At 44.2% G+C, this 26,933-nt stretch overlaps 1 protein-coding gene and 1 long non-coding RNA gene across 11 annotated transcripts in view; one reads left to right on the forward strand and one right to left on the reverse strand.

Annotated features, from left to right (window-relative positions):
• The first annotated feature begins 57 nt into the window (after window positions 1–57).
• Window positions 58–21,865, forward strand: LOC114602455 (uncharacterized). 2 transcript variants are annotated; one of them, XR_013393588.1, is made up of 7 exons: window positions 58–5,930; window positions 6,051–6,165; window positions 7,182–7,226; window positions 11,122–12,279; window positions 13,831–13,992; window positions 17,371–17,566; window positions 21,758–21,865. It is a non-coding gene; the product is annotated as an uncharacterized LOC114602455 (long non-coding RNA). The 2 variants fall into 2 exon arrangements; XR_013393587.1 differs by having other exon boundaries at window positions 58–5,917.
• Window positions 19,600–26,933, reverse strand: part of CASZ1 (castor zinc finger 1) — a 308,728-nt gene continuing 301,394 nt past the window's right edge. For all 9 annotated transcript variants that reach the window (XM_028740681.2, XM_077931393.1, XM_077931394.1 and 6 more), the window contains one exon: window positions 19,600–25,865. In XM_028740681.2, the coding sequence (XP_028596514.2) occupies window positions 24,685–25,865 (1,181 nt within the window). In that variant the 3' untranslated portion in view covers window positions 19,600–24,684. The remainder of the gene's footprint in view (window positions 25,866–26,933) is intronic.

A 26,933-nucleotide genomic window follows, 5' to 3' on the forward strand; every position in this document is an offset into this window, starting at 1 on the left:
AGGGGGGAAAGCACCTTTTCTAACACTACAGAATGGACAGCCTTGGTCTGGTAAGGTTTGGGGGCTTTAATTATGATGCTTGAATTTTTTTTAAAAAAAGATTAAGGTTTGTTGCTGCTATATTTATCTTATTTTGTGCATTATTTGTTACATTTATCATTTATTTGTTATATCCTGCCTTTCCTCTAATGAACTTAAGGCAGCATGCAAGGTTTTGTCCTCCCCCTCCTATTTTATCCTCAAAACAACCTTTAGAGGTAGGCTAGATTGAGAGATGGTTACTCAGTTCAAGAGCACCCACCTACATGTTTGTGTAAACTACCGGTACTTTGAAGAGCAAAGTAGCCTCTTGTGGCTACTGAAAGGCTATCTTGTGCCTCCCAACATCACTGATAGCTCTTTCAGCATGTATGATCAAGAGTTCTTCAATATTTCACTCCCTCAGTAGGTTACAATAGTTTAGGTTTCTTAAATCACGCTTTGGAATACATGAGGTTCTTCATGATAAATATGTACTGAGTACCTTGCGAGTTTATTAGGCCCTCTGCCTTCAGCGGCTTCTGATTTCTTTTTTTAAGTTTAGCTCCTCAAACAGGCCTAGCTACTAGATTTCTTTTCAAAAGCAAATGGAATATAAGTACTGGATTTGGGGCTTTGCAAAAGAAGAAGAAATATTCTAAGAGGCGATACTACTTCATGCTGTTTTTCTTATTTAATACTTTTAAAAACATGCTGTGATGTCCAACGATAATAAATACCACTCCTATCTGATGGTTTTTCCATATGGGATTCAGCTGCATGATTCAATTGATTAGGATTTTCCCCACACTGGCTCTGCAGAAACTAGGGTTGTGTTGCAGTAGCCCTCTCAGGCACTTGTTTCTTCTTAATTGATGATTGACGAAGAAACATAATTCACAAGCTCTCACATACTAGCTACACAGCAGGTCAATTCCTCACGGAAAGGGCTGTAGCTTAGGGGTCAAGCCTCCGCTTTGCATGCAGAATCCGGCATCTCCGTGTACAGCTGGCCATGTCCCTGTCTGAAAACCTGGGCAGCCACTGCCAATGGTCTGACTCTGTATAAGGCTGCTTCCTAAGATCTTACGAAACATGTTGACAGCCAATTTCTACAACCAGCCAGGAGCTTATTTCTACCAAGGCTGAACTGGGCTGCAGGCAGATGTTGGGTGTGTTACCAACACCAGTGAAGAGTTTTATGTGCCGTGAAGCCTGGCCTGTTCTCCATGGTTCATATAAAAAACCAGGCCACATCCGCACCATCCATTTAAAGCAGTATTATACCACTTTAAATGGTTGTGGCTTCCTGCAAAGAATCCTGGGATCCTGCTGCCTGAGTCAGTTGTTTCACCTTGCCTCATGGGTGGACCAGCCCTGCTTGAGCTTCTCAAAATGAGCATCGCTTCCTGACAGACCTGGAGTAGCTAATGTCCCAGGCCTTAGCCTGACACTCTAATCACTATCTGGAGGGCACCATCTTGGCCATCCCTGCCTGAGAGGCGAAGTGCCCCAAGTTGGTGGAGCAGCGCTGCACCTGTTGATTTTCTGCCTGACAACACTGCTGCTGTGACCGGGGTGGGGGCGGGGAGGAGAGTATCAAATGGCCCACTGTTGTTGCCACAAAACCTGGGCTTGGACCCTGGCAGGAAAAAAACAATAATTAGCAGGGGGAAGCAACTCGGAAACAAAATTAAACAGGACAAGCAAGGGGCAATTGCTTGTGTAATGGGAATCCTGAATTGTGTGTGATTAGCTGTGCTTCTCAGCTGAGGGGAACACACCACCAATACAATCTCATCCCCCACTAAAGGGAGCAAACATTAACCTAATAAAGGCAGGCAGCTGGACTGAAGGGGGAAAACCAACTCTTTAGAGCGGAGGGGGAAGCTTTCCTTCCATTAGAAAAATAATATATTTTATCCAAATAAGGTAAAAATATTTGAAATGGGGCAGAAGTGAGCACGAAGCGGGCCTTTCTAGAAAAGGAGATTTCTCCAACTCTCAGCAACCCACTTTTATTTTTGTAGTTTTGCAGCTTGTCTTTTGGGACAAGCAATCTACACACACACTCACACTTTGCAGGGTTGTGGGTAATAAGCAGCACTTTTGAGATAATATCTCCCTCTTTCTCTTTTCTCAAACCCCCCCCCCCCCCCGCTTCTTTATAGAGTTTCACCCTTCAGGAACATTTGGAGGTTCAGTCACAAACATATATCCCTCATTAAATAGTCTATGTGGATAAATTAGTTAAAAGTTAATGGATATATATTTTTCATAAGCGGGTATGATTTTGGGGAGAGTAAAAGCTCTCCTCACATGACAGAAGCATTGAAGAGAAAAGTGATGACAAACCTAGACAGCATCTTAAAAAGCAGAGACATCATCTTGCCAACAAAGGTCCATATAGTTAAAGCTATGGTTTTCCCAGTAGTGATGTATGGAAGTGAGAGCTGGACCATAAAGAAGGCTGATTGCCGAAGACTTGATGCTTTTGAATTCTGGTGCTGGAGGAGACTCTTGAGAGTCCCATGGACTGCAAGAAGATCAAACCGATCCATTCTTAAGGAAATCAGCCCTGAGTGCTCACTGGAAGGACAGATCCTGAAGCTGAGGCTCCAAGACTTTGGCCACCTCATGAGAAGAGAAGACTCCCTGGAAAAGGCCCTGATGTTGGAAAAGATGGAGGGCACAAGGAGAAGGGGACGACAGAGGACGAGATGGTTGGATAGTGTTCTTGAAGCTACCAGCATGAGTTTGACCAAACTGCGGGAGGCAGTGGAAGACAGGAGTGCCTGGCGTGCTCTGGTCCATGGGGTCACGAAGAGTCAGACAAGACTAAACAACAACAATGGAGGGTTATTAATCAAGATGCTGAAAACTGAGACTATATTTCATTATCTATATTTTCATAAGTTGGTACATTATGATTTTTCTGTCAGGGTCTTTCTTTACACAAAGAAGTTTGAAGAGCATTAAGTAGTCCTTTGGATGATTACTCAAGACGGTGTCACGTGTGCTAAAATTGGAGGTTCTCTTGCTTGCTGCCTCATGAGGTGATTTGAGAGAACTGCATGGAGTCCTGAGGAGAACCCATGCTTCTTCTAAGAAAAGAGTTTAAAGTTAAATAAAGTCCATAGAAGTGCATTTGGGTGAAGGAGAGGCAAAGCTCTCAATCCTTGTGTAATAAAGAACTCCCTTTTCCTCTGGGAAAACCCTTTGAGTTTTCCTTTCTGAGGTAACTTTCTGAGGAAATCTTAACACGGTTTAAGAAGGTTATGCAAATTTATTACTGGCATCACTCTGTTTTTTAAACTTTTAAAAGAAGTATTTATTGATGTCCAGTGTCTGTTCACGGGGGGTCAGTAGAGGAGGACAGTGTCCGTTTCAATTTGCTCTGAAATGATTGGTCATGTAGGAAATGGCTTTAACCTCTTCTGAATGTGAGGGGCCAGGCAAACCTGTCCTAAATGCATTTTCTCTGATGGAAACTCCCATCCAAATCCATAGGACTGAACTTTAAAGGAAGCCTGCTCAGTACACCAGTCTTTTTCTTTCTTTCTTTTAAATCCAATTTACGGCCCATTTTTTTGCATGTGAAAATGTTTTATTCTAGTAACTACAGAAATCTGGAGATCAGGAATGGGGGATGGGTGAAGGGTCATTTTATGGACAAGCAAATTTGCTCCCCCCCCCCCCACGCTTTGCCACCTTCAAGAAAATAGCAGCCTTCTTTTTGGGAGGGGGGTTTTGTCTGTTGCATTTGGACAGGGTGTCTCTCATTGGGAGGAGTATATTGATGAGGTGCTGCTTTTGGAGAAGTTGGGCAATGTGAACTCTCAGCCATGTCTGTGAAGGGGGGTGGGGAGAGGGAAGAGAGACTCCTTAGCTGGCCTGTCAGATAAATCTTCTGCTGTTTACTTAAATCCTCAGCGTTTCTTCAGTTTGTTTGTTTAAAAAAAGTCCCTGCCAAAAAGTGGGGGAAAGCCGTCCTTGTTCAGTCTTGCAGTCTTGGATTCAAGGACAATTGCATGGCCTTGGGATTCTTCATTCCCAGCTCGGGCTCTCAGGTGTACATATATATGTATGTATGTGTGTGTGTGTACACACACACAGTGTGTTTGAAATCTCCTTACAGGAAATAAGCTGCTTCTCCTCTCTTCCAAAATAAGTAGCTAGCTAAACTCTTCCAAAAGGTGTGTGTGTGTGAGTGAAATTGATGGTTTCTATGCTTATTTTGAATTCCAAGAAAGAGTGCTTTATTTTAATATTTTTTTATTAAGCAATTTCAACATACCAAATTATCAATCCAAATAATCAATTACATTATTCCCCCCCGGCTATCCCTTCCACTTCCCCCCCACCAAGGACTTCCCTCAGCTCCCCTCTCTGATTTCTTTGCACATATTATTCTCTGCATGTTATAACATTGTCCATATCTTTGCCTTATCTATCAAATGTTCAACTATTTCTAGTTGAATAGTTGAACAAGAAAGATTGCTTTAGAGCATGTACAGAAAGCTTCCTGTTTCCAGCCACGACCAGCCCCACTGGGGTTTAGGTGACAAAAAGACTCAGCTGAGCCTCCAGTATTTACAGTGCTGGAGAGAACAACTGCAATTGTTAGGAAATAGTACTCGCTTTCTGATCTGTGTTTCCAGAACTTGTGCGCTTAATTTTGTTTTATTCCATTTAAAAAAAAATATTTACCCCACCTTTTGACTTTAGGGTCCCAAGCCAGTTTATGAAATTCATCATAATCAGTGACATAAGATGAAATATTTCCCACTACTATATTAATATATGTTTTTCCTCTGTGGCACAATTCTAAACATATTGCTTCATAAAATGAATTAGTAACATAATTGTTGGATTCACAATATGACTCAAATTTGGTAAGTTCCAAAGTTGTAATTAACTCTTTTTCCCCAGGAGATTATCCCCAGGAATCACAGCTATCTATCCACCTACCTACCCATGATGTGGGATTTTGGGGAGGGGGGGGATTAAATAAGGGTCAATTAATTTGTATTGGAATTCTTTTGCATTAGAAAAAAAAAAAATCTAATGGCCTAGAGAGAGTGCTCTAATTTTTAGGACCCACCTTATTTCTGAGATTTTAAATTGTTTTAATCTGTTTTTAACATTGTGTTTTAATTGTTGCAACCCACCTTGAGACCTTAGGGTGAAGGGTGGGGAATTATTATTATTATTATTATTATTATTATTATTATTATTATTATTATTATTATTTAATATATATAATATATTATATATATTAAATAGTTTCTATTTAACATTTAAACTACATTAAGTGTGATTTGTGGAACATTGTGGAACAGCCTACACACCTAGGCTGAATAAAGTATTTAAGTTCAACCAGCTTTGGTTATTTAAAAAAAAAAGTATTTCTGATATTTTTGTAAGATTAACATGGTCCCCATTGCTACTTCTGTTTACTTTATAGTAAAGCTATCCCAACAGTGGGGCCTAACACACCAGTCATGGGATTTGTGGTATAGAATCCCTGGCTAAGCAAGTGTGGGGTTGTTGGTCCTTGTTTGGATGGGTAAATAGCTCATGGATCTTTTGTTTTGCAGCATAGTCATTTATTGCCATTTATACACTCCTTTCCCAGTTAACTGTTCCCAAAGTACCTTATAATTAAACCCCAGCACAAAATGGGCAAAATATTAGTGCTGGATTGATGGTATGCCTGTCTCTCCATGATGGTTGATGACCTCATAGTGCAGATTGTAGACTCTTCCAATCACAGGGAGGGCAGTTGAACTGGCGAGGGGCAGAAGGAATGGATGGGGAAGATACCAGCCCACTGCCGTCTCGTAGCTCCGCAGAATTTCCTGGATCCAGCAGCTGGAAAAGCTGATTTTAATTTTCTGTAAGTAGATCAGGTACGGTATGTCGTGGTGGGTAGTTCTCATTATCAGGCACATGCCATGGCCGCTCTGCAAGTTCCTGGGTCCTTCTGACCTCTGCTGCTGCTGTGATTGGCTGTTCCTTCCCTCTTTCAGATTCAGCAAGGAGGTGTTAGTGACTTCCACATGCCTTGCTCCCTTCTCGCAGAAGGGATTGGGTCCAAAGGGAGAGGCAACCAAGCGGGCAGAGGCAGCAGCGGACAAGGAGAAGGTGGGCATTATTGAGAAAGGGAGACCCACAGGTAGCCCCCCAAGGTTTTGTTAAAATACTGGAACAGGCATTAAAAATTGGATCCCCAGTAGACAAAAGCAGTTCAGTTTAAATATTTGATTCGGAGGAGGAGCGGGGTGCGGGGAGGGAATCAGTGAAACGCACTTAAGATGAAATCCTGTATCAGTTTGCCTGGGAATAAACCAGGTAGGCATGTATCTGATTGCACTGCTAATGTGGTTTAATTCAAGCAAATCCAATGTTTTGGGGTTGTATCCAACCGAGGTCCTACTCATAGCAGACCCTGTGACATGAATGGGCCTGTGTTAGGCATGACCATTAACTTCACAAGGTCTACTCTGAGTAGGACCAGCATTGGATGCAACCCTTGTAAATTATTTTTATTGGAATGCGTGTAGATATTAAGACGTTTCAGCTCAGTAGCATACACTTACCTGGACATTATTTAGATTTTTAAGTGGCTTGTGTGAGCAAATAAAGGCACTTGGAAACTGTTAACATACTAATTGGAGCATGTCTGAAGAACTGTATGCTTCCTACGAGTAGTCACCTGGAAAATGATAATACTTTAAACTTTGATTTTAGATTTATCTAGTATTCAATACATTCCTGCTGCCCAATTTGATTTGTATTTCTTAAATAATATTTATTATTAAAACAGCACACACCCAATATTGGAATGTTTCCCAAAGAAAAATATACTGTATGTACTCGAATCTAATGTTCACCTTTTTTGGCCAAATTACATTGCGAAAATTAAGGTGCACATTAGATTTGATGGCACATTTACATTCAACAGCACTTTTTGGGGATTTCAGGGTTCTGAAAATTGAGGTACACATTCGATTCAATGGCACTTAGACTCAAGTAAATACGGTACTATTTGGGAAACATCACCTCACAGATTAGAGGCAGCCTCCACTGCCTCCTGTGTTGGAAAGTAATGGTTCAGGTGTTCTCAATACAGACCTAATTAAAATGACCTTCTCCCACAGGCAGGTGGTTTTATAACAAGGGGCTCCTATGGACACACACAGAAGGTTAGTCTCTTTTAAATGACTGGTAGGCCTTCTTCCAAATGTATATTTTTTTGGGGGGGGGGTGAGTTGAGAGTGTGGTGTAGTGGCTAGTGTTGGATTAGGACCAGTGGGTAGATAGGATTCAGATCCACACTAGGTCATAAACCTTCCTGGGTCACCTTGGGCCAGCCAGCATCTCTCAGCCTAATCTACCTCACAGGGTAGTTGTGAGGATAAGGGGGGAAATGTTTATTTGAGCAGCTGGGAGGAAAGATGGGATATAAAAGTAGGATATTTGTGTAAGTAGGGCCTCCAATTTTAATCCAGGAGGTGGAATTCCCTCCCCCCCCCCATCCCAAGTTTGGGAAACTTCAGTAGCAACATGAAATCTTCCAGACCTTGTATTATAAATTAAATGTTTTCTAGGAGTGGCTCTCTTCAAAGTGGAAGATGTCGGCATTTTTTCCTTTATTCCCCACCCCCACACTCTTGATTGTGCAGTGCAGCTGTTTTCCTAGCTAAGAGCAGAACAAGATCTCAAAAAAACTCTTTTTGTCTGAAGCCCGCAGGCAGCCTGCCTCTCACTTTTCCCCAAGAAATTGCAAAACCCTTGCATTTGCCTCAGTTTGAGTGTAGGAGTCCCAGCCGGTGCCAAAAGGATGGCTGTGCCAAGGAAGGCGTTGAGGAGCGCCTCTCAGGGTGCTAGCTAGGGCACTGTGCACCTTTAAGGTGTGGCTGGGAGCCACCCTGCTCTATATGAGCTTCTGCGTCCCTGTACTTGTCTCTTGGCTCAGGCAGATTGCTGACATGAAACAGAAGTGAAAGATTCCTAGCAAAAACAAAGGAGCAGGGAGAAAATGTTTCTATATGGTGTAATTCTCTCCCACACACCCATCCAAATTTCAGAGAAGAGCCAGAAACGTGGAAGTGTTAGGGCATTGATGGAGGACTGAGATGCAGTGACTACATCGTGGAAATGTATGGTGCCAGGTTAATTTTAAGGCTCGGATTTCCTCCCCTAACACCCCCCTCTTCCTGCGCTTTCCAAAATGATAGCTTATAATTAGTGGTGCAATGTTTAATTGATTTGCAGTGGAATCCTGTGCAGGTTTATTCAGAAGCAAGTCCCACAGAATGTGGTTAGACTTCCACATAAATGTGCAAAGGACTGTGGTCTTAATCAGTAAGGTTCATTAATTTCCCTCCAAAAAGTCCCTTTTAATCAACTAAAAAAGTGCCTCTAATTATAAGGTACTTAAGATGGTGCTTGCCAGCTTATTTTCTTGAGGCATTCCCCTTTCTTTCTCTTACATTGGCCTTTGTCAACATGGTGCCCTCCAGATACTTTGGAACAGGCATAGGCATACTCGGCCCTCCAGATGATAGGCATACTCGGCCCTCCAGATGTTTTGGGACTACAACTCCCATCATCCCTAGCTAACAGGACCAGTGGTCAGGGATGATGGGAGCTGTAGTCCCAAAACATCTGGAGGGCTGAGTTTGCCTATGCCTGCTTTGGAATGAAATCCCCATCAGCCTCAGCCACTGTGCTGGCTGGGGCTGATGGGAGTTGTTGTCCAAATCATCTGGAGGGCACAGTGTTGGAGAACGCTATCATGCAGAAAGTGGTGCCTCTTCTAAGTCCACTCATATTTTTCTGTGACACATGATTGAATCCTTCTGAAAATGGAAAGACTGTTGCTGTCTTCACCTATTGGGTTTTGCTCTTAAACCCAAATTTGTTAATTGACTACTTATCTAATATTAATCTGATTAATCAACTGCTGTATTTTTAAATTGGCTGACAGCCCTAGTCAGAATTAAGCTTTGGTCTACCCTATGCCACGCGGGTGGCGCTGTGGGTAAAACTGCAGCGCCTAGGACTTGCCAATCGTATGGTCGGTGGTTCGAATCCCCGTGGCGGGGTGAGCTCCCGTCGTTCGGTCCCAGCTCCTGCCCACCTAGCAGTTCAAAAGCACCCTTAAGTACAAGTAGATAAATAGGTACCGCTTTATAGTGGGAAGGTAAACGGCGTTTCCGTGTGCTGCGCTGGTGCTGGCTCGCCAGAGCAGCTTCGTCACGCTGGCCACGTGACCCGGAAGTGTCCTCGGACAGCGCTGGCCCCCGGCCTCTTAAGCGAGATGGGCGCGCAACCCCAGAGTCGGTCACGACTGGCCCGTACAGGCAGGGGTACCTTTACCTTCACCTTTACCTACCCTATGCCCAGTGCCGGATTTACGTATAAGCTAAACAAGCTACAGCTTAGGGCCCCACTCTCTTGGGCCCCCCCCCAAAAGGAAAAAGGTCCATAAACTATCATATATTCAACACAAAAAACAGTGACAATTTGTTGTTGACAAAGGACAGTTGGACATATAAAGGGCCCCATTACCTTCAGTAGCTTAGGGCCTCATCAAACCTAAATCCGGCCCTGCCTATGTCGTACATCACCAGGACACTCTTTTTAATTTCTGGTCATCTGGGGTTATGATACATTCAGCACTGTTTTGATTGGATTAAAATATTGTAGATCTTGAGGGTGGCAATCCCTTGGTCATGAACAATATGATAGGGCGTGTCACAAAACATATATTAGGATGCTGGGACATATCAAATTTAGCTCTTTGTTAAGTTTTCTGACTGAACTGTGTTTTGGGCTTCAACACCCTTTTGCTACCTGACTCTGGACTGGGTCAACCTTCTCCGACTCCCATACAAGCTTGAGAGGGGAAAGAAATTAGGGGCTTGTGAAATGGTAGTGTCTACTTGTACCCCTTCCTGCAAAACATCTTTGTACAGTTCCCTAAAATCATAGTTATGTTCATGTTCACAGCTCTGCTGATTATTATATATGGACCCTGGTGGGTTTTGCCTATTTAAGTCATTGGAATAGATTGGGTCCACACTGCCCATTCTCAAGGCACACAATGGGTTTTTTTTAGCTCAACTCATTGAAATTAATGGCCACAACTAACTCAGGTTAATCAATTTCCGTGGGTCTGTTGTGAGTAAAAATTAGTCTGATATGACCCAGAGAGTTGGCATCCAATGTTAATTATACTCTGAGCCGACCCACTGAAATAAACGGGCGTAAAAAATGTAGGTCCATTCCATTCATTCAGTGGGTGTTTTCTGACTAACCTTGGTTACAAAGCCAACGATTCGGTGTTCCGTTGGTGGACCTATTTTGAGTCCTTTTTAAAAATTGTTTTTATTAAAGATTTTCTTGGGTTACAAAAGTACATACATCGTTTCTGTTTTCAGATCATAAAGTCATTTCTACAGATCAATTATATTTGATGTGAGACTTTAATGTTGTATACAGTATAAGGCTGGGGGAGAAGAGAGAAGGGGAGAGAAAAGGGGGGGGGAGAAAGGGAGTAGTAAACTTTCATTCTTTTACATAGTGTATGTGCAAGGTTTTTGTGTAAGCATCACATGGGTAGATTCTCTTTCTATTTATTTGTCTTCATTGGCAGTGAGAGAGGTTGGGGCCCCAGAATATGTTTGGTTGCCTTCGGTTGACTGCAGTGAGTTTTGTTTGTGTGTGTGAGGGTACGGGGTTGTTGGGTCAAGTTAGCCATATCGATTTGTATGTTTTTGGTGGGTTCTTGTTGTCTTGTTGGGCTGTGTGTGTAATAAAGGGGAGCCACACTGGGGTGAAGGTGTCCACTTTTGTTTGTCCCCGTTCTTTAGTTTGTTGCTTAAGTTTTCTAGTAAGGCTGTTTCCCATACAGTTTGGTACCAGTGGTACATGTTCACTCCTGACAGGTCCCTCCAGTGTCTAGCTATGATGCTCCTGGGTTATAAGCTCTCTGTAATGTGAGTGTGTGTTATTGTCTTGGAAAATATTCTATAGGGCCAGTTCTGGGGTGGCCTCTAATACCTGTTTAGTTATTTCACATATTTCTTGTAGGACTGATGTCCAAAAGAGTTGGATTTGGGGGCAATCCCCACCACACATGGAGGTATGTGCCTGTAGAGGTACAACCTCTCCAGCATTTTGGTGAGGTTCCTTGATATATCAGTGCCGACTTCTGTGGTGTTAGGTACCATCTATAGGTAAGTTTCAAGGGGAGATGGATTTAGACCACAGTTTATTCCATTGGGTAGGGTTTATTTCACAGTCTATGTCATGCTCCCATTGTTTTTTGATTAAGATGAGGGGGTTACTAGGATTCTGGAGCAGTATTTTTATATTGTGGATACCCTGTTTTGAGTCTTGGGAGAAAATAGCTTTGAATTAGATCTCTTTATAACCCTTTCAAAATCTTGCCTGCCATTGTGGTGGGATGGAAGGCTGCCATTGTTTAGACCAGCAGTGGGCAATGCCCTCTCACCCCCTGGGGAGCTGAAGGTGCTATGAAAGATGTATTAATTCTGTGTTCACACTTTTCTTGCTTTTACTTTTGGGTAGGTTTTTGTATTGTTTCAATAACCTGCTTGACCAGAGCGCCTGGTAAGACATCAACAAATGTGTTTATGAGGAAGTGGAACTTTTACTCAAAGCACCCACCTACCCACCTACCCCAGAAAAGTAGGGTGCCATACTATTCAGGACTTTTTTTGTCTATATATGTATTTGTTTACATAGTACTTTTTGTCTGTATAATTCTAAGCACCATATCATGGGGTCCCTGGTGGTCTCCCATCTGGGCACCTCAAGTGCCAAGTTTCCCTATTTTCCAGGGACAGCCCCAGATTTATAGAAGCCACTGTGACACCTCCCTCTGCTGGCTCACTGGTCACCAAAGTGCTAAAAGGCCTGGTGAACTCCTATGGCTAGATCATTTTGCGTTTGTTACAGGAAGAAGATAGACATGTACCGTAAGTAGGATTTCTCTCAGCATCTGCATTCTGTGATGATAGTGATTTCCTCTTGATCTTAGAGGCATTAGAGAGTACTAACTATGAGTCCCATTTCTCTTTCTTTTCTGGACTTTCAAGGCTGAGAAAAGTCTTTTCCCGTCTGGGAAGAAAAAATAAAATTTCTCCTTTCCCAGCGACCTCCCCCTCGCCCACCACCTCTCCCTCCGCCTCACCTTCCGGACCCCTCTTTCAGAAGACTGCAAAGGTAAAACCCTTCAGTGTATAGATGTTGCTTCCAGAGAAATAGCAGTCCCAATGGATTCTTAGGAAAGGTCTCTCTGTAACTGTTTGAGGCCTATTTTGATGTTCAGAAAATAAACATATCCCATGTGGCTCTTTGTTTTTCCTGTACGCTCTGCAGACCTCCTGCCATCCTGACCTGGAGGAAGATGGCAGGAGGAAGAAATGCCAAGGAAAACATGAAGGTAATGTCTATTTCCAAGGATATGTTTAGGGTATACTTTATAAGAAAGTCCCTAAAACAGTTATAATTGCTAGCCTTCTCTTCTTTTCCATTTAAATGACATAATATTTGAAGGCCTGGAGGGAGAGTAGGGGCAGGGCAGCTTTTATACTGACACCATGAACCACAGAACCTGAGCACGGAGTTTGCCATCACACTCTACCAATGCTGGGCAGAGCTCAACCATGGAACGAACCTCGCCATTTCCCCAATGAGCGTGTCTCTCTCTTTGGGGCTTCTGCAGTTTGGGGCTCAAGGGAGCACACTGGCCCAACTGCAGCATGCTCTGGAATACAGCACGCATGGTAAGGCAGCCTTCTGAGAAACAGCTTTTCTGTGAGCAGTGCATGCTGTCGTGAACTTCACCTTACAGTTTGGACTGTCCTTCCTCCAAGACAGCCACCCTCCTGGGGCACTAGGGCTGCCCGGGTCATGGTGGGCTCCGGAGAGCGGGGAGGAGTGAAGAAGCGCCAGCGCTGCCATGGGGGACCAAGGGGTGGAGAGAGCCCATCTGGATTTTTTGTGCCGCAGCGGCAGCTGCTTTGATAACCAGGAGCCGGCCTGGCCTGACCACGCATCCTATTCAGGACTTTTTTAGAGCATGATGTTTTTGCCAAGAAGAGAGAAAACCTGTGCAGACTTTGAAGTATTAATGGATGTCTGTCCAGTGGTACCATCCATGCAAAAGATCATGTGAGCTCCCGTTGCTCGGTCCCAGCTCCTGCCAACCTAGCAGTTTGAAAGCACATCAAAGTGCAGGTAGATAAATAGGTACCACACTGGCAGGAAGGTAAACGGCTTTTCCGTGTGTTGCTCTGGTTTCGCCAGAAGTGGCTTAGTCATGCTGGCTGCATGACCCAGAAAAACTGTCAGTGGACAAACGTTGGCTCCCTCTGCCAGTAAAGCGAGATGAGTGCCGCAACCCCAGTCGTCTGCGACTGGACCTAACGGTCAGGGGTCCCTTTACTTTTACCGTGATGAAACAAGAGGCTGACCCATCAACCTTTGAGGGCGGAGGAGTCTAAAGCTGGGTAGGGGTTGCTCCCCAAAGCCACCATATGCATTCCCAGAAGACCATGTGGTGGGACTAACACTACATTATGACATATTCATTACTTATATGGGAACTTTGGGAAAGGAAAATAATAGCCACTGGGAGTAGCTCTGGCACAGCAGCAGTGAATTTTGTGCCTCCCCACAAAACTGGCCCAAATCCACCCCCTTCATATTTGTAGTTTGCGAATGGGGCTGTGAAATGTCATTAAACACGATTCATTTGTCATTCTTCATTAGCATCTCTCCTCAGCATGGTGCCCTCTAGCAGTTGTTGAGACTCCAGTTCCCATCCCTGCTGACTATTGGTGAGGGTAACAACCACCTTCCTGCAGCTAAGAAAACCTGAGTCTAGATGGGTGGCCACCTGGGAACCACACGTCCGCCACCATGGGTTCCACGGTATGAGAAAAGCAGGGTACAAATGTAACAAGGCATAACACTCTTTGGCCACAGGTTCCTCCATCCCTTGTTTAGCATTGCATATGAGCTAGCTAGTCCTTAGCAAGCAACTAAACGGGGGGGGGGGGGGGAGGAGCAAGCAACTAAACTGGAAAGAGTCATGCTTGCACTCTTTTCCTGCTATAAACTTGGAAGCTGAAAATGTAGAATATAATAATGAAGGCCCCTGCAGGCTTTATAAGCCTCAGGCCTGCCCACCAGCAGCTACAACTTGCAGTCTTCACAGGCAGCTAAGCCCAGACCCTCCAAGTGTCCCTATTTTCCAGGGACGTCCCTGATTTAGAGAAACCGTCCCGGTTTCTGATTTGATCCCGGAATGTCCCATTTTTCCTTAAAAGGTAAAGGGACCCCTGACCATTAGGTCCAGTCGTGACCAACTCTGGAGTTGCGGCGTTCATCTTGCTTTATTGGCCGAGGGAGCCAGCATACAGCTTCCGGGTCATGTGGCCAGCCTGACTAAGCCACTTCTGGCGAACCAGAGCAGCGCACGGAAACGCTGTTTACCTTCCCGCCGGAGCAGTACCTATTTATCTACTTGCACTTTGACGTGCTTTTGAACTGCTAGGTTGGCAGGAGCAGTGTCCGTGCAACGGGAGTTCACCCCGTCGCGGGGATTCGAACCACCGACCTTCTGATCAGCAAGTCCTAGGCTCTGTGGTTTAACCCACAGCGCCACCTGCGTCCCATTTTTCCTTAGGATGTCCCTATTTTCATTGGAGAAATATTGGAGGGTATGGAATTATCCAACCCCCTAGTCGTCTGGAGGCAATCCTGTATAGGGAAGGTTTTTTTTAAAAAAAAATTAAAATGTTTTATTAGGTTTTTATATATGCTGGAAGCTGCCCAGAGTAGCTGGGACAACCCAATAAGATGTGTGGGGTATAAAGAATAAAATTATCATTATGGAATGGGATGTCCCTATTTTCATTGGATAAATGTTAGAGGGTATGCTAAGCCCCTTTCAACTGTGAAACGACACAAAGGTCAACTTGCATTGGTTCAGACCCTTCCTCGCCTCCTGCACAGCTCCCGAGGTGTGTGGCACACCATGCAACCACTGTGAAGCAGGGCCCAGGCTCTTGGCAAGACCAGTTCCAGCCTGCAGGCTGTGCGTTAATTTGTTGAATTTGCCTTTTCTCTCATAAATTAGTCACTCTTTTATTGAAGAGAAGTGGGAGCCCTACAAAGAGAACTGAGCAAGTCCCAACGGGAGCCCTGCAAGCTGCGGATTGTTTGTGTGTGGGGGTTTGTGCACATCTTTTCTGCTCAGAAAGCATTAATGTAAAATTTTTGCATCCGCTATAGGCATGGCTCCAGCAAGAACAAAACTCTGTGCTGCTCCGAGGTTGGATTAGGAGTGTGCTCAGATAATGACATCTGAAGAACAAGATGGCTGGGAGCGGCAGCAGAGTAACCGGGTGTGGGGGGGGTGTCTTTGAAAGAGAGAAGAGCCATAATCCCACTTTGATACCAAGGGGGGGGGGGAATGCTTGCAAAGACTCAGTTTGGCACAGATTATGCCACTGATTCCAGATCCTTTTGGCAGTGCAGAGAGGCCAGCAGATTCTTTGCTATGGGCTCTTCTGCACTCTGCTCTTTCTATAGGTAGCAAGGGTTGATTTGGCCAGAGATGTGGTGTGCATTTTAAGCACTCAGGAGGAGAGTAATGTGTAGTGTTTCTAGGAGCATATGGCACATTTCTAAGAGAAAAACAGCTTACGTAATGTGTTCCTGTCTCCCCAGCCTATTTTAAAATATAGGCATTACCTACGGTTTGGGCATGATGCCAGAACACGGTTTGGTGTTCTTTGAGTAAGCTTTGGACATATGCACCCCATCTTCCTTTTTGACACCCCTAATTGCTGTCAAGCAAGTTTATCAATGCATCCAAATAGTGTACAAACAAAAATTTGCTTGCAAACCAGAATTGGACATTGTGGCACTTTCCACAACCAGTTTTCAGGTCTGGTTTGCTGCAAACATACTAGGTGTTGCAGGGTTTTTGCCTCATTTGTGAACAACTTGGAAGTCGTGGAAGGGGTTGGAATGCAGGAAGGGAAGGAGAGTGTGAGCCTGAAGCTTGTTTATGTATTGATAAACCATGGTTGGACATTATGTTTGAACTGATCCATTATGAAAAGTTGGGCTTCTATTTCAGTAGCTGGGGATGAATTCTTAGCAAAGCTTAAAGGCCTGCTGCTGGCTGGATATGGTGTAGATTAAATTACACACACTCCCCAAAAGCACCATAGTGTATTTTAAGTTAGTACTGATGTTGTTTTCTTATACCTTAATAATAACCAAAGCTTTGTTACCAACCCAGGAGTTTGTGTTTCTAAAAGAAAGAGGGACTGTACCTGTGTCAGCTATATTTCTTCTTAAGGGGTTGGACTAGATGGCCCTCAGGGTACCTTCCAACTCTGCAATTCTATTATTCTATCCCTCACCATTAGCTGTGGTGGCTGAGGCTGATGGGACTTGGGAGTCTAACCTCATCCCCACACGTTGACTGCAAACTATTATGAGGACTAAGCTTACTAATGAACGGCTCTCAAAGGCCTGCTCCGACTAGGTTTGGTCTCCCTCTCTCTTATGCCAGAAACTCAGGGCCACCCAATCAAATTGATCAGTAGTATATTCAGGACAGACAGAATGGTATAGTTGTTCACAAAGCACATTGTTAACTTGTGGAATATGCTGTCCCCAGGTCTGTTGCTAGATCCTTAGAAAATAGAAATTTGCATATGCTAATTTATTTGAACAGATGCAAATTTAGGCCAGCTTTCAGAAAGAGGTTGTATCGAATGCTAGCCCTACTAAAGTGTTGACTCATTGAAACTAAGACACTGATAACTTAAGCCCACTAATTTTTATGGATCTACTCTGAGTAGGACTTAGTTGGATACCACCCAAAGTATCCTGTAAGCAACGTGTGAGGGGTGGGGTGGAGGGTAAGCAACAGGACCCCTGGCTCCAAGATCTGTATTTATGAATGTTGTTAGCCACTTTGAGAACTATAGTTGAAAGGCAGAATATAAATCACTTAAAGAAATAATGAATAAGGTGTGTGTCTGTGTCCACTAGCTTATATGGCTTTAAAAAGAAATCAGACCATTTCCTGAAGGGTGATGTCAGCAGGTATTGCCTGCAAGAACTAAACAGACCATTCTGCTTTAGACCAGCTCTTGTCTTCATGACCTGTGTGTGCTTCCTGGAGGTGTCTGATTGGCCACTGTGGGGAATAAGATATTGCACTAGATGGGCCTTTTGGTCTGAACCAGCAGAGCTCTTCTTATGTCCTGTCTTCTTCTTGTTTAGGAGTCAGCATGCAGAGTTTGTGGCTGCCCAGAACTTGGAAGCACTGCAGCGTCATGGATCTTGCTTCTCTCCAACCCAGATTTCAACAAAGAGGGTGAAGGTGGCTAAGCCTTTGCAGAAGAGGCTCAATCATAAAAGTTAGCCCCTCACATTCCGGTGCTCAGTTCACCTGACCCACCCCTTAGATCATGGGAAGGTAGGTTTGTGTGTTGGTCAATTTTGCTGCTGTCATACTTTGCCAAGGTATACACAAAATTGGGCTGTGCTTCATATGTTTTATTCCATTTGTGTACTACTAGTAAGTTGGGATCAGCTTACAATGGGTCACACCAGTGGCACTAGAATGTACATTTTTATGCTTTTAAAGAAAAGGCAGGAAGAAGAGAGTAAAATAGAGCTATACTAGGTGTGTGTGTGTGTGTGTGATGACTTAACAACTGTCATGATTTACTCTCTCCCAATGAATCCTGATTATTTTTTCAGCGTGGGTGCAAAGAGCTGCCTGCCAGAGATTTTGGCACCCCTGGAACCCTATCATTGGCTAAGGAGAAAGATCACTTATAACCAGTCTGTCAGCAGTGTCGATACATCCTAAGAAACAGGAACACATTTCACAAATTAAAACAAAGATCCCTTGTTGTGTTTAAAAGTGGGCCTAGAGGTGGAACAGCACTGTTGTTACAGATGGGTAGCCGTGTTGGTCTGCCATAGTCAAAACAAAAAAAATTCCTTCCTGTTATGTGTAACTCATTGGATGATTTTGGAGTAGGGGCACAGTAGTTTCTGGGGAAATGGAGAATTAGAACATTGGGGCCCAGTACCACCAGGGAAGCAGCCTGAAACTGATCCTGGGCTCATTTGAGGAGTCGCTGGTAGGCCCATGATCTCCCATGTGTTTTTGGAGTTAATTAAGAATCAATATAAACACAGAAGCTGCTCATACTTTTGTCTTCATGGGTGAAGGTGACAAAGGCATCTATCTATCAGGCCGCAGTGAAACTTCATTTGAATCCAAGCTTGGTTATGACCAGAAAGTCCTGTTCCCAGCCTCCGTTCCTCTGCCTGCAAAATGTGGGATTACTGAGCTCCAGGCAGAGTGCATGGTCTCTTTCTTTTATCTTAATAATCTTCTGAATTAGGTGAGCCTAAGCGGGAGGCAGACTTCTGCAAGGTCATCTAGTGAATTCCATGGCTGAGTAGTGATTTGAACTCAGTGTGACGTGTTATTCACAACACACAGTACATTTAGCCATTCTACACACCAACCTCAAAGTAATTTGCAAGTCTTTTTTAAAAAATAAATTTGACTGTTGTTTAGATCAGTGTGGTCCTATAGGCCTCTTTACCTTGTCCCTTAGGACTCTCCCTAGCCACATCGCTCACTGACCCTGCTTTGTGCCCTCTTTTGAGTGGTTGGTGGTTTTTGTTTTTTTGGCTCACTGGAATGTGTCCTTAACTCTTATAATGCCTCTTGGTTGTCTGGATGGAGGATAGAGAGGGGTGCCTCAGTGTGTGTGAAACTAACTTATGGTACAAAGGCAAAATCCACATGTGCTGTTTTCCTCACTTTTGCCTCTGGCCCCAGTGACCCTGGCATGTGGCCCTTGGAAGGTTGCCCAGAAAGGCAGAAGTTGTCCTTGAACTGAAAATGGTTCCCCATTCCTGGTTTAGATGATTGTTGCATCACTGGGCATTTAACCAAAGGCGCTAGATAGCCCTTAATGGTATGGATATCTTTAGGCTTTGGAATGCCACACCTCGTATCTGTACATTTTGTAACTCTTTTTGAGCTGCTATGCATACCTGACCTGCAAAGGCAGTGTTACAGCCCCAAGAGTTCTTCTTTGGCTCAGTTTTTAGAATGTTTGGGTTGCAGGGTGGGAGGGAGGGACATAGGGGTTGAGCTCAGACTCCATTGTGTTTCTAGTGTCATCATCAGGAGAATTGTGGGGTCTGTTAGTCTGGGGTTTAATGAAGCTATTTTTTTCTGCATATGGGGAGTATAATTTGGTTTTCCAGACCCCAATGACTGGCTTAACCTGGGCAGCATGTAGCTTTCTACAATGCCAGAAATTACCTAGGCTTTGCTCTTGGAGCAGAGAGACGAAACATGTCTGAGCTCAAGAAGTGTTATTAACTAAATATGTTAAATAAATAATTAAAAAGTAGGACTTTTAAAGATGCTAGTTAAAAGTCAGTGCAATGCTACAAATCAACAGAAAGCTGTGATTGGTTGGCTTTTTGTTTGTTTGGTTTTTTCCAGTTTTTATTGAGTGAAAATGTCAAACCTTGCATCAGTCATGCAAAAAAAAAAAAATCAAATAAATAAAACACATATATTAAATTTCTAATAGCACTAAATTCAAGTGGAAAAATATTCAGTTCTTAATAACGTAGGTGCTGAGAAGACCAAATTCAAGTAAAATCAGAGCACACCGTCCTGTTAGGATTTTTTTTTCACTTTCTGCATTATTATTTTTTGTCTCAAAACCTATATATAGCTATATATCTATATATATAGGTATATACATATAGATATATACACACACATATATATATATATGTGCATACATATTATATTTATATTTATATATATACACATACATATTTATAAAACATTAAAAAGAGCATTGGTAGTTCAAGCATCACTTCTTCTTTTTCTCCCTCCCCACCCCTCCCACACAGAAAGAAATAAAATAAAATAAAAACAACAACAAAAGAAAGTACACATTTTAAAATTCAAAATGAGCTAGCAATGGCTTATAGTCCTAGTGTGCAATATGGATTTTACAAAAGGCTAGAATTTCTCCCTCATATTTTTGTCTTCCTGTTCTTCTGTGTGTGTATGTTTGTGTATGTGTTTTCCTTTTAAAATCTAGGGCCATTAAAAAACAAACACCATTTCCTTTTCTATATTGAAATACAGTTCTCTTTCAATACAGGTGAACTTTATAATAATTTATGTATTTATTTGGTGGCTAGGTTCCTCCCTCCCCCCCCTTTTTCAACGACAAAGCAGTAATGAAAGGATCTACACTTAGGGTTTCAGAGGTTTGGTTTTTAAAACTCTCTCTCTTGTTCTTGACACATCCCCCCCAAAAACATGGTCCCCTTAAAGCCACCAAGTTCTATATTCTGCTGGCTCCATTTCAGCAATAGCTGTCAAAGCATAATATGCCTTTTAAATCTATGGCCACCAGCTGTCGTCCTGGAGAGGCGCAAACTGGCTGCCTAAACCTCATCTTCTCCGCACATCATCAGCACCACCATCACTTAGCTTGGGACTACTAAATTTCCATGGGATACAGGACATGAATGTGAGCCTGCCCAGGGGCAGCGGGAACAGAGGACGCATTTACCAGCCCTGTACTTTCAGCCATGCTAAATTTTACCATGTCCAAATTTGCCTACTGTGAGTGGGATGAGAGGACACAGAATCAGGAAAGGTTATGTTGTGTGGGGGGAAAGGTTGAATAATCTTGCTTTGTTGCTAACTGGTGGCCTCTCCTGCTCTGTAAAATGACACGCTTAGGGTCCATCCAAAGGTTTATGCTTGCTCTGAACTTTTAAGCTCATTCTTAAATGTCCTCCTCTTAACACCTGGGGACACTGAAGTGCTTCTTCCTGAATCAGGATGTCCATATGTCCATCAGGATGCAGTTGATAAACATTTAACATATATATAAATATAAAGACCTGTTTTTTCATTCTTTTTGTTTTAGGCAGAGAAGGAGGTGGAGAAGGTTGTGATACTGGGGAAGTATAGAGGGACCAGTCATTAGGTGTTAAAACTAGTTCAACTTGGCAGGCTTTTTGTTGGAACTGAAGGTGGTCGAAACAATGGGGAAACTGGTTACTGGGTGATTCTCAGTGGGGAATAACCATTCCAGTCAGATCCAAACAGCTACATAGGAAGAGGTGCATAACTGGCTAATGTAAACTGTACCTGTTCTGCAAATTCTTCTCTTCCCACCCCTTCCTTTCTTGCCCACTAGTAACCACTGGCTTCTATGGCCAACACCAATGGACCAGAAACCCAGGGGAGGCCATTTTACTACCCTGCCACCACCAGAGGGTCGTAACTGCCTGCTTGTATTAAAAAAGACCCCAAAATGTATAGAAACATAAAACATAGGGCTTATCCATTGCCTCTCACCCTGCAGTGTATCACAGGTTTCCAAAACCTTGAGCGCAAGCAGGAGTTTTCTGTAGCACCTTTTAGCGAGACACCTAAGTGGTGAGAACTAGAGGGGGATAAGAATGTGCTGAGAGTTTGCCCAAACTTCTTAAACATAAATACCTCACTACCACGCTCACCAAACTCAGGTCCTTTCAAGAGACTGAGAGGACAGGGAAGAGTAAGACCTCATTGTGCCTGTTCTCTTAGGTAATTTTGATGTGCATCTGTTGATGTGACCTATGGTCACACTATGAGACCATAACCTGCCCCATCCTGGAATTTAAAAAAGCAGAGGAGTCAGTGGTGTGGAGACTTGCTACCATCTAATTAGATGTTCCAAGGAGCACCTTTGCCAAGTCAAAACTACCAGGAAAAGGTAGGCTCTTGGTGAGGTTTCTTTTTTAGAAAAAAAAAATATTTATAACCTGACTGCCCATACGTTTGAAATGGCTAATAATTAATTACATTTGTTTTATAAAAATCCAGAAACAGTCATTAATGAGGTTCAAGCTTTTTCTTTTAAAGCTGTGGGAAGAGTCATAGGAGGCTGAGATGGTTCTTGAGGAAACAATTGTCCCCAACCTCCCAAAATAAAATTAAGAACAAATAAAAAAAATCCTATGCATATTACTACAAACCAAATTGGAGTGTGTCTGTGGATAAGAGAGAATGGTGTGTCTGTGGATAAGAGAGAGTGCATGAAGTGTGTTTCATTAAATGACAGGGCTTTTTTTGTGTCTCTTTTAAAATGTCTGTTTGGCTGAAATTCAAATTCAGAATCACTTGATACTCTATACTGAGAGTAGGAAAATGATGTTAGGGAAGACCCCCTTTCTGTAGCTTTTGCCCCCCCCCAACAGGTTTTTTGGCTAGCTGGAGGTGGTGGGAATTAGTGTCCACACTTGTGTGTGAAGGAGATAATTGTTGGTGAGCAACCAAATAGGATGTTGAAGGGTCTGTTCCTCAGGGTAGCATTCTTCACTGGATACTCACAGAGTATTATCTTGGTATGGCTCCTTTCTCTCTGTTCTATATATTTCTATATATCTCTATATCTATTCGTAACCTTTACAGGGGCAAAAATACTGTACAGCTATCTTTTTTTCCTGGACATATCCTTTATCCTTTTCTTTGCCACTCTTAGTTTTCCTCCTCCTTTCCCTTACTGTTAATATTTTAAGAAACTTTAAAAAGTGTCCATGGACCACATTCTTACTGTTGAACTGTCAAGTTGTTTTGGGTGTGATTGTTTGAGAGGGATTCAAAAACTAAGACTAATAAAGCTCTCAGCCTTTTTTTTTTTTTTGCACTAAAATGGCATGTCTGTTAGACACAAGGGTTGTTGTGTGTGGTTGGTTTCATTAGCTTTTAACGACTCAAAACCACCAAATGTATTGGAAGCAAAAGACCTATCTGCAGAGCCATTGTGGGTGCCTGTTTCCTTCTTTTTTTTAAAAAAAAACATGCCCTCCCCCCTTTTAGGATATGCCTTATCTGGTGACTTGGGGGAGTGCAGGACAGGTAGGCAAGGGACATTAGATTATTTGTATGCCAAATGAGTTTGCTGTGCAGCTGCTTTAATTGTGGAGCAACAAATTCAAGTGGCCTCTTCCTTTCCACAGCTCCACAAAGGGCAAAGGGACAGGAAACATTTCTGTCCTGGGATTCAGAAGAGCATCACCCTCTCTGCCTGAGAATCTTAAGGTAAGAGCCCTATGTGTGGCTTGATGGGATGGGTTGTAGTAGCTAATATTTATCCTCCCCCAACTTTTTCCCACTAAAAGACGCATGCCCTCTTTCAGCCTTCATAAAGCATGCTTAAATGGGGTGAAGGGGGGGGAACAATGGTAGAGAAGGGTAACACCTCTGCTTCCTTCCTGTAGCTAAGCCATCCCCCAGTACTACTTGGGCCTGCCTACTCTTCATGAGGTACGTGCATCCTCCACCTCCTCTTCTTTCATTAGCAGCGAGGCGGAGGGGTATCCTGAGCTCCTGGGTCTCTACCCTACTTGTTGGGGGTGGCCCTGCAGTCTGGAAAAGAAGCAGTTGGCACCCCCTCTCCGCAAGGCAGCGGTGTTTGGATTGGCTCTGGTTAAATCCAAGCCTCCCTTTCACAACCAAGGGTTCTTTTCAGTGCCGTACCCCGTACTTGCTGCCACCGGTCAGAGCCCCACCAGAAAAGGAACACTCCCCACTCAGGTGTGGGAGTGTCACAATATAAATAAGTTCTTTCTTCCTTAAAAAAAAAAGATTAATATTATTATTATTCTTTAATAACAAAGAGGATCAGAGAAGTATCCGCATATTCCCAGCCCCGTTCAGTTCATTAATGCTTCTCTTTCTCTTTTATTTTTTTTAAAAAACTGACAATAAATACCCCATTTCCCAACCCAACCCAAGCTGCCTGAGACCCCCATTTCTCCTGTTTATTTGATGTTGGAGAAGAGAGGAGAGAGAAAAATAGAAGTATGACTGATGCCCTCCCCCAACCCCAATTATGCCTAATGGCGAATAACTTCGCTTTTGTGGCTTAAAGGAACCAAATCCTCATTTTTGTAAATAATATATTATTATCACCCCCTAATATTCACCATCGGATGCTAGCTGCCCCCTCTCCCTGAGAATGGGAGGAGTGTTAAAGGACAAAATGAAAACAGGAAAATAAAATAGAAGTTAAAGAGGAAAAGAAACAACTCCACTCCCCCCCTCCAAACCAACAAGGGGAGATTTTGGGGGAAGTGGCAGGGGAGACATTTGCCCTTATGGTTAGCACATCCATCCAGGAGAAGGAGGGTCACTTCTCCATGGCCCAACCCATCTGCATATTAGTAAAAAGATTTGCCGTCTGCCACCCTGTAAACATGTGCGTCCCAACAGATGGGTCCCTCCGCCTCCCCCTGCCCTTCCCATGGGCACAAGGCTTCTTTCCTTTTTATTTTTTGCATGGTCCAAGGATTAAGCGGCTTCCTCGTTATCTTGTGCACTTCCTGGGGTGGAGTTGGGTGTGTGTGTGTTTCTCTTTGCTGCTTGTCGTTCCAGCGTTTGTTCTTGCCTCACATAGCGGGGTCCTCTCATTTAATTCAGTTTCTTGTTTTTTTTAAAGATCAAAAAACCCTGCTGCTGCTGTCTATAAGTTAAGGGGAGGCCTCAGGGGCGGGGGCTTGCTCGCCTGGAGGTCTGGAAGCATCGCTGTGGACTGCAGAAGGAGAAGCAGCCTCCCCCAGTTCCCCAACGTCCTTTGCAGGCATGGCCTGGGGGTCAGGAAGTGACTCTTCAGAGTCTGTGTTCAGATCTTCCTCATCGTCATCGTCATCATCGTCGTCATCTTCCTCCTCCTCGTCTTCCTCATTCATTTCCTCCTCATCCTCCTCCTCGTCGTGGGAGGAGTCGTCCTCCACGTTGCCACAGCTGGCTGGAAGCCGCTCGCTCTCCACGGGGACCCCACCCTCCCCGGCGGGGGAAGGGGCAGCGCCCGCAGCCTCTGGCAATTTCTGGCTGAGGTCCAAGGAGTCGTTGAGGCCCACGCCCGCTGCGTTCTGCAGGAAGAAGAGGGAGCTGTTTGTGTCAGTGCCGAGGTTGAGCGAGCTGTCAAGGTTGACGGAAGAGTTCTGCGCATCGTACTCCAGAGTGGAGGGCGGGAGGGCCTCGGGGCCCGGAGAGATGGCCGGCAGCTCTCCGCGCTCCTGTTTCTCATGCTTGCGCTTGTGCGAGTCCATCTGCGACATGCCCACCACCGTGTGCTTGCAGCCGGGGTAGGTGCAGTGGAAGTGGGAGCACTTGAGTTTGTACTTGCAGTCGGGCACCTCGCAGTCCACGCTGGAGCTGAACTGGCAGAAGCCTGCGGCGCTGATGACGTCCTGCTTGCCGTGGTGCTTGCGGTGGGCCGTCACCTTGGTGCTGTCGGTGCAGCGGAAGCCGCAGCGCAGGCAGTGGAAGTGCGTGCTGTTTCCCGAGAACTGGCAGTCGGGGAAGTTGCAGCTCAGGGAGGACTTGAAGCGCTTGAAGTCGTCCAGCACCAGGTTGTCGACGCGGTCGTGGTGCTGGGCATGCTTGTACATGTGGGTGCGGCCGCAAAACTTGTAGCCGCAGTTTTCCCTTGTGCAGTGGTAGTGGGTGACCTTCAGTGAGAACTGGCAGCTGGCATCCTTGCAGTCTTCGTAGAGGTCGTAGCGCCGGAAGCCCTCCAGCATCATTCCTTCGTCCAGCATCTTGCGGGAGGAGGCCGTTTTGCGCCGCTTGCCAAATGGGGACATGTCCTCAATGATCCAGAAGCGCTTCTTGGCCCCTGCGGCAGTTGGCATGGTGATGGTGTTCCCTGGGGAAATGAAATGGGCAGAGGGGATTTTAGAACAGGACTCTGCATCAGACCCACTTCTCTTTCCTGCCTAGCTAATTGGGGTGGGGGTTCAGACAAGCAGTGTTTGCCCAGTGTTTCTTGATCTTTATGGTTTCTAGGCAGTGAGAGGAATGGCAATACTGTACGTAGGCTCCTTCAGGCAAACTCATTCCATCCACCTCATCCCCAAAGCCTGGCCACTGCAAAGCCAATCTTTTCATTCCCTTGAAGTGGTTTGGCAAGAGATGAATAGACTTAAGAGATGGAGAAAGGAAGGCCTTGTACTTCTGGTCATTACACCTTTTTTTTACCTGCTCTGCCTTTGTTCCTTTGGCACTTTATCTGTGAGAGAGTGCTTTGTGACTCCACTCTCGTACCTAAATATTTGTACTCTCACTACATCAAAGGAGCAGTAGCCGCAAGCCAGGACCAGACCATGTTAATAAAGCACGGGCTCAACACTATTCCCTCTCTCTCTCTTTTTTAAAAGATGTTTTACCTGGAACTTGCATGTGACATGGAGAGCAATGAGCAACTCGTCTGTCATCTGATATAAGTTTACTGTTTCATTCACTCAAAATCAGACATGGAGAATCTGCAGCCCTCCAGATGCTGTCGGATTCCAATTCCCATAATCCCTGACCATGTTGCCTGGGGGTGATGGGAACTGGAGTCCAGTGACACAAGTTCCCCAGCGCTGCTTTATGAGATTTCTCTCCTTGCATTTTTTAGGAACAAGCTAGTAAGTAAGGGTGACTTAAATGAAACACAATAAAATGAACTAATTATGCCTATAAAACCAACAACCACATGCATCTAATGTTGCTCCAACAACTTTCCTGGGCCATGAATACACAGACCTTCAGCCTGCACTGACCCCATCTTGCTCCTCCCAGAAGTGGTAAGGGGCAAGTCCAGAATGGGCTGTGTAGTCTCCTGGGCAAGAGCAGCACATTGGGAAGCCTGTCCCTTACAAACAGTTTGCATAGGAAAGAATATTTATGCCCAACCCAAAGAGTGAAAAGGGGTTTTCACAAGGGATAAATT

The sequence above is a fragment of the Podarcis muralis genome, chromosome 7 (assembly GCF_964188315.1).
Source record: "Podarcis muralis chromosome 7, rPodMur119.hap1.1, whole genome shotgun sequence".
Lineage (NCBI taxonomy): Eukaryota > Metazoa > Chordata > Lepidosauria > Squamata > Lacertidae > Podarcis > Podarcis muralis.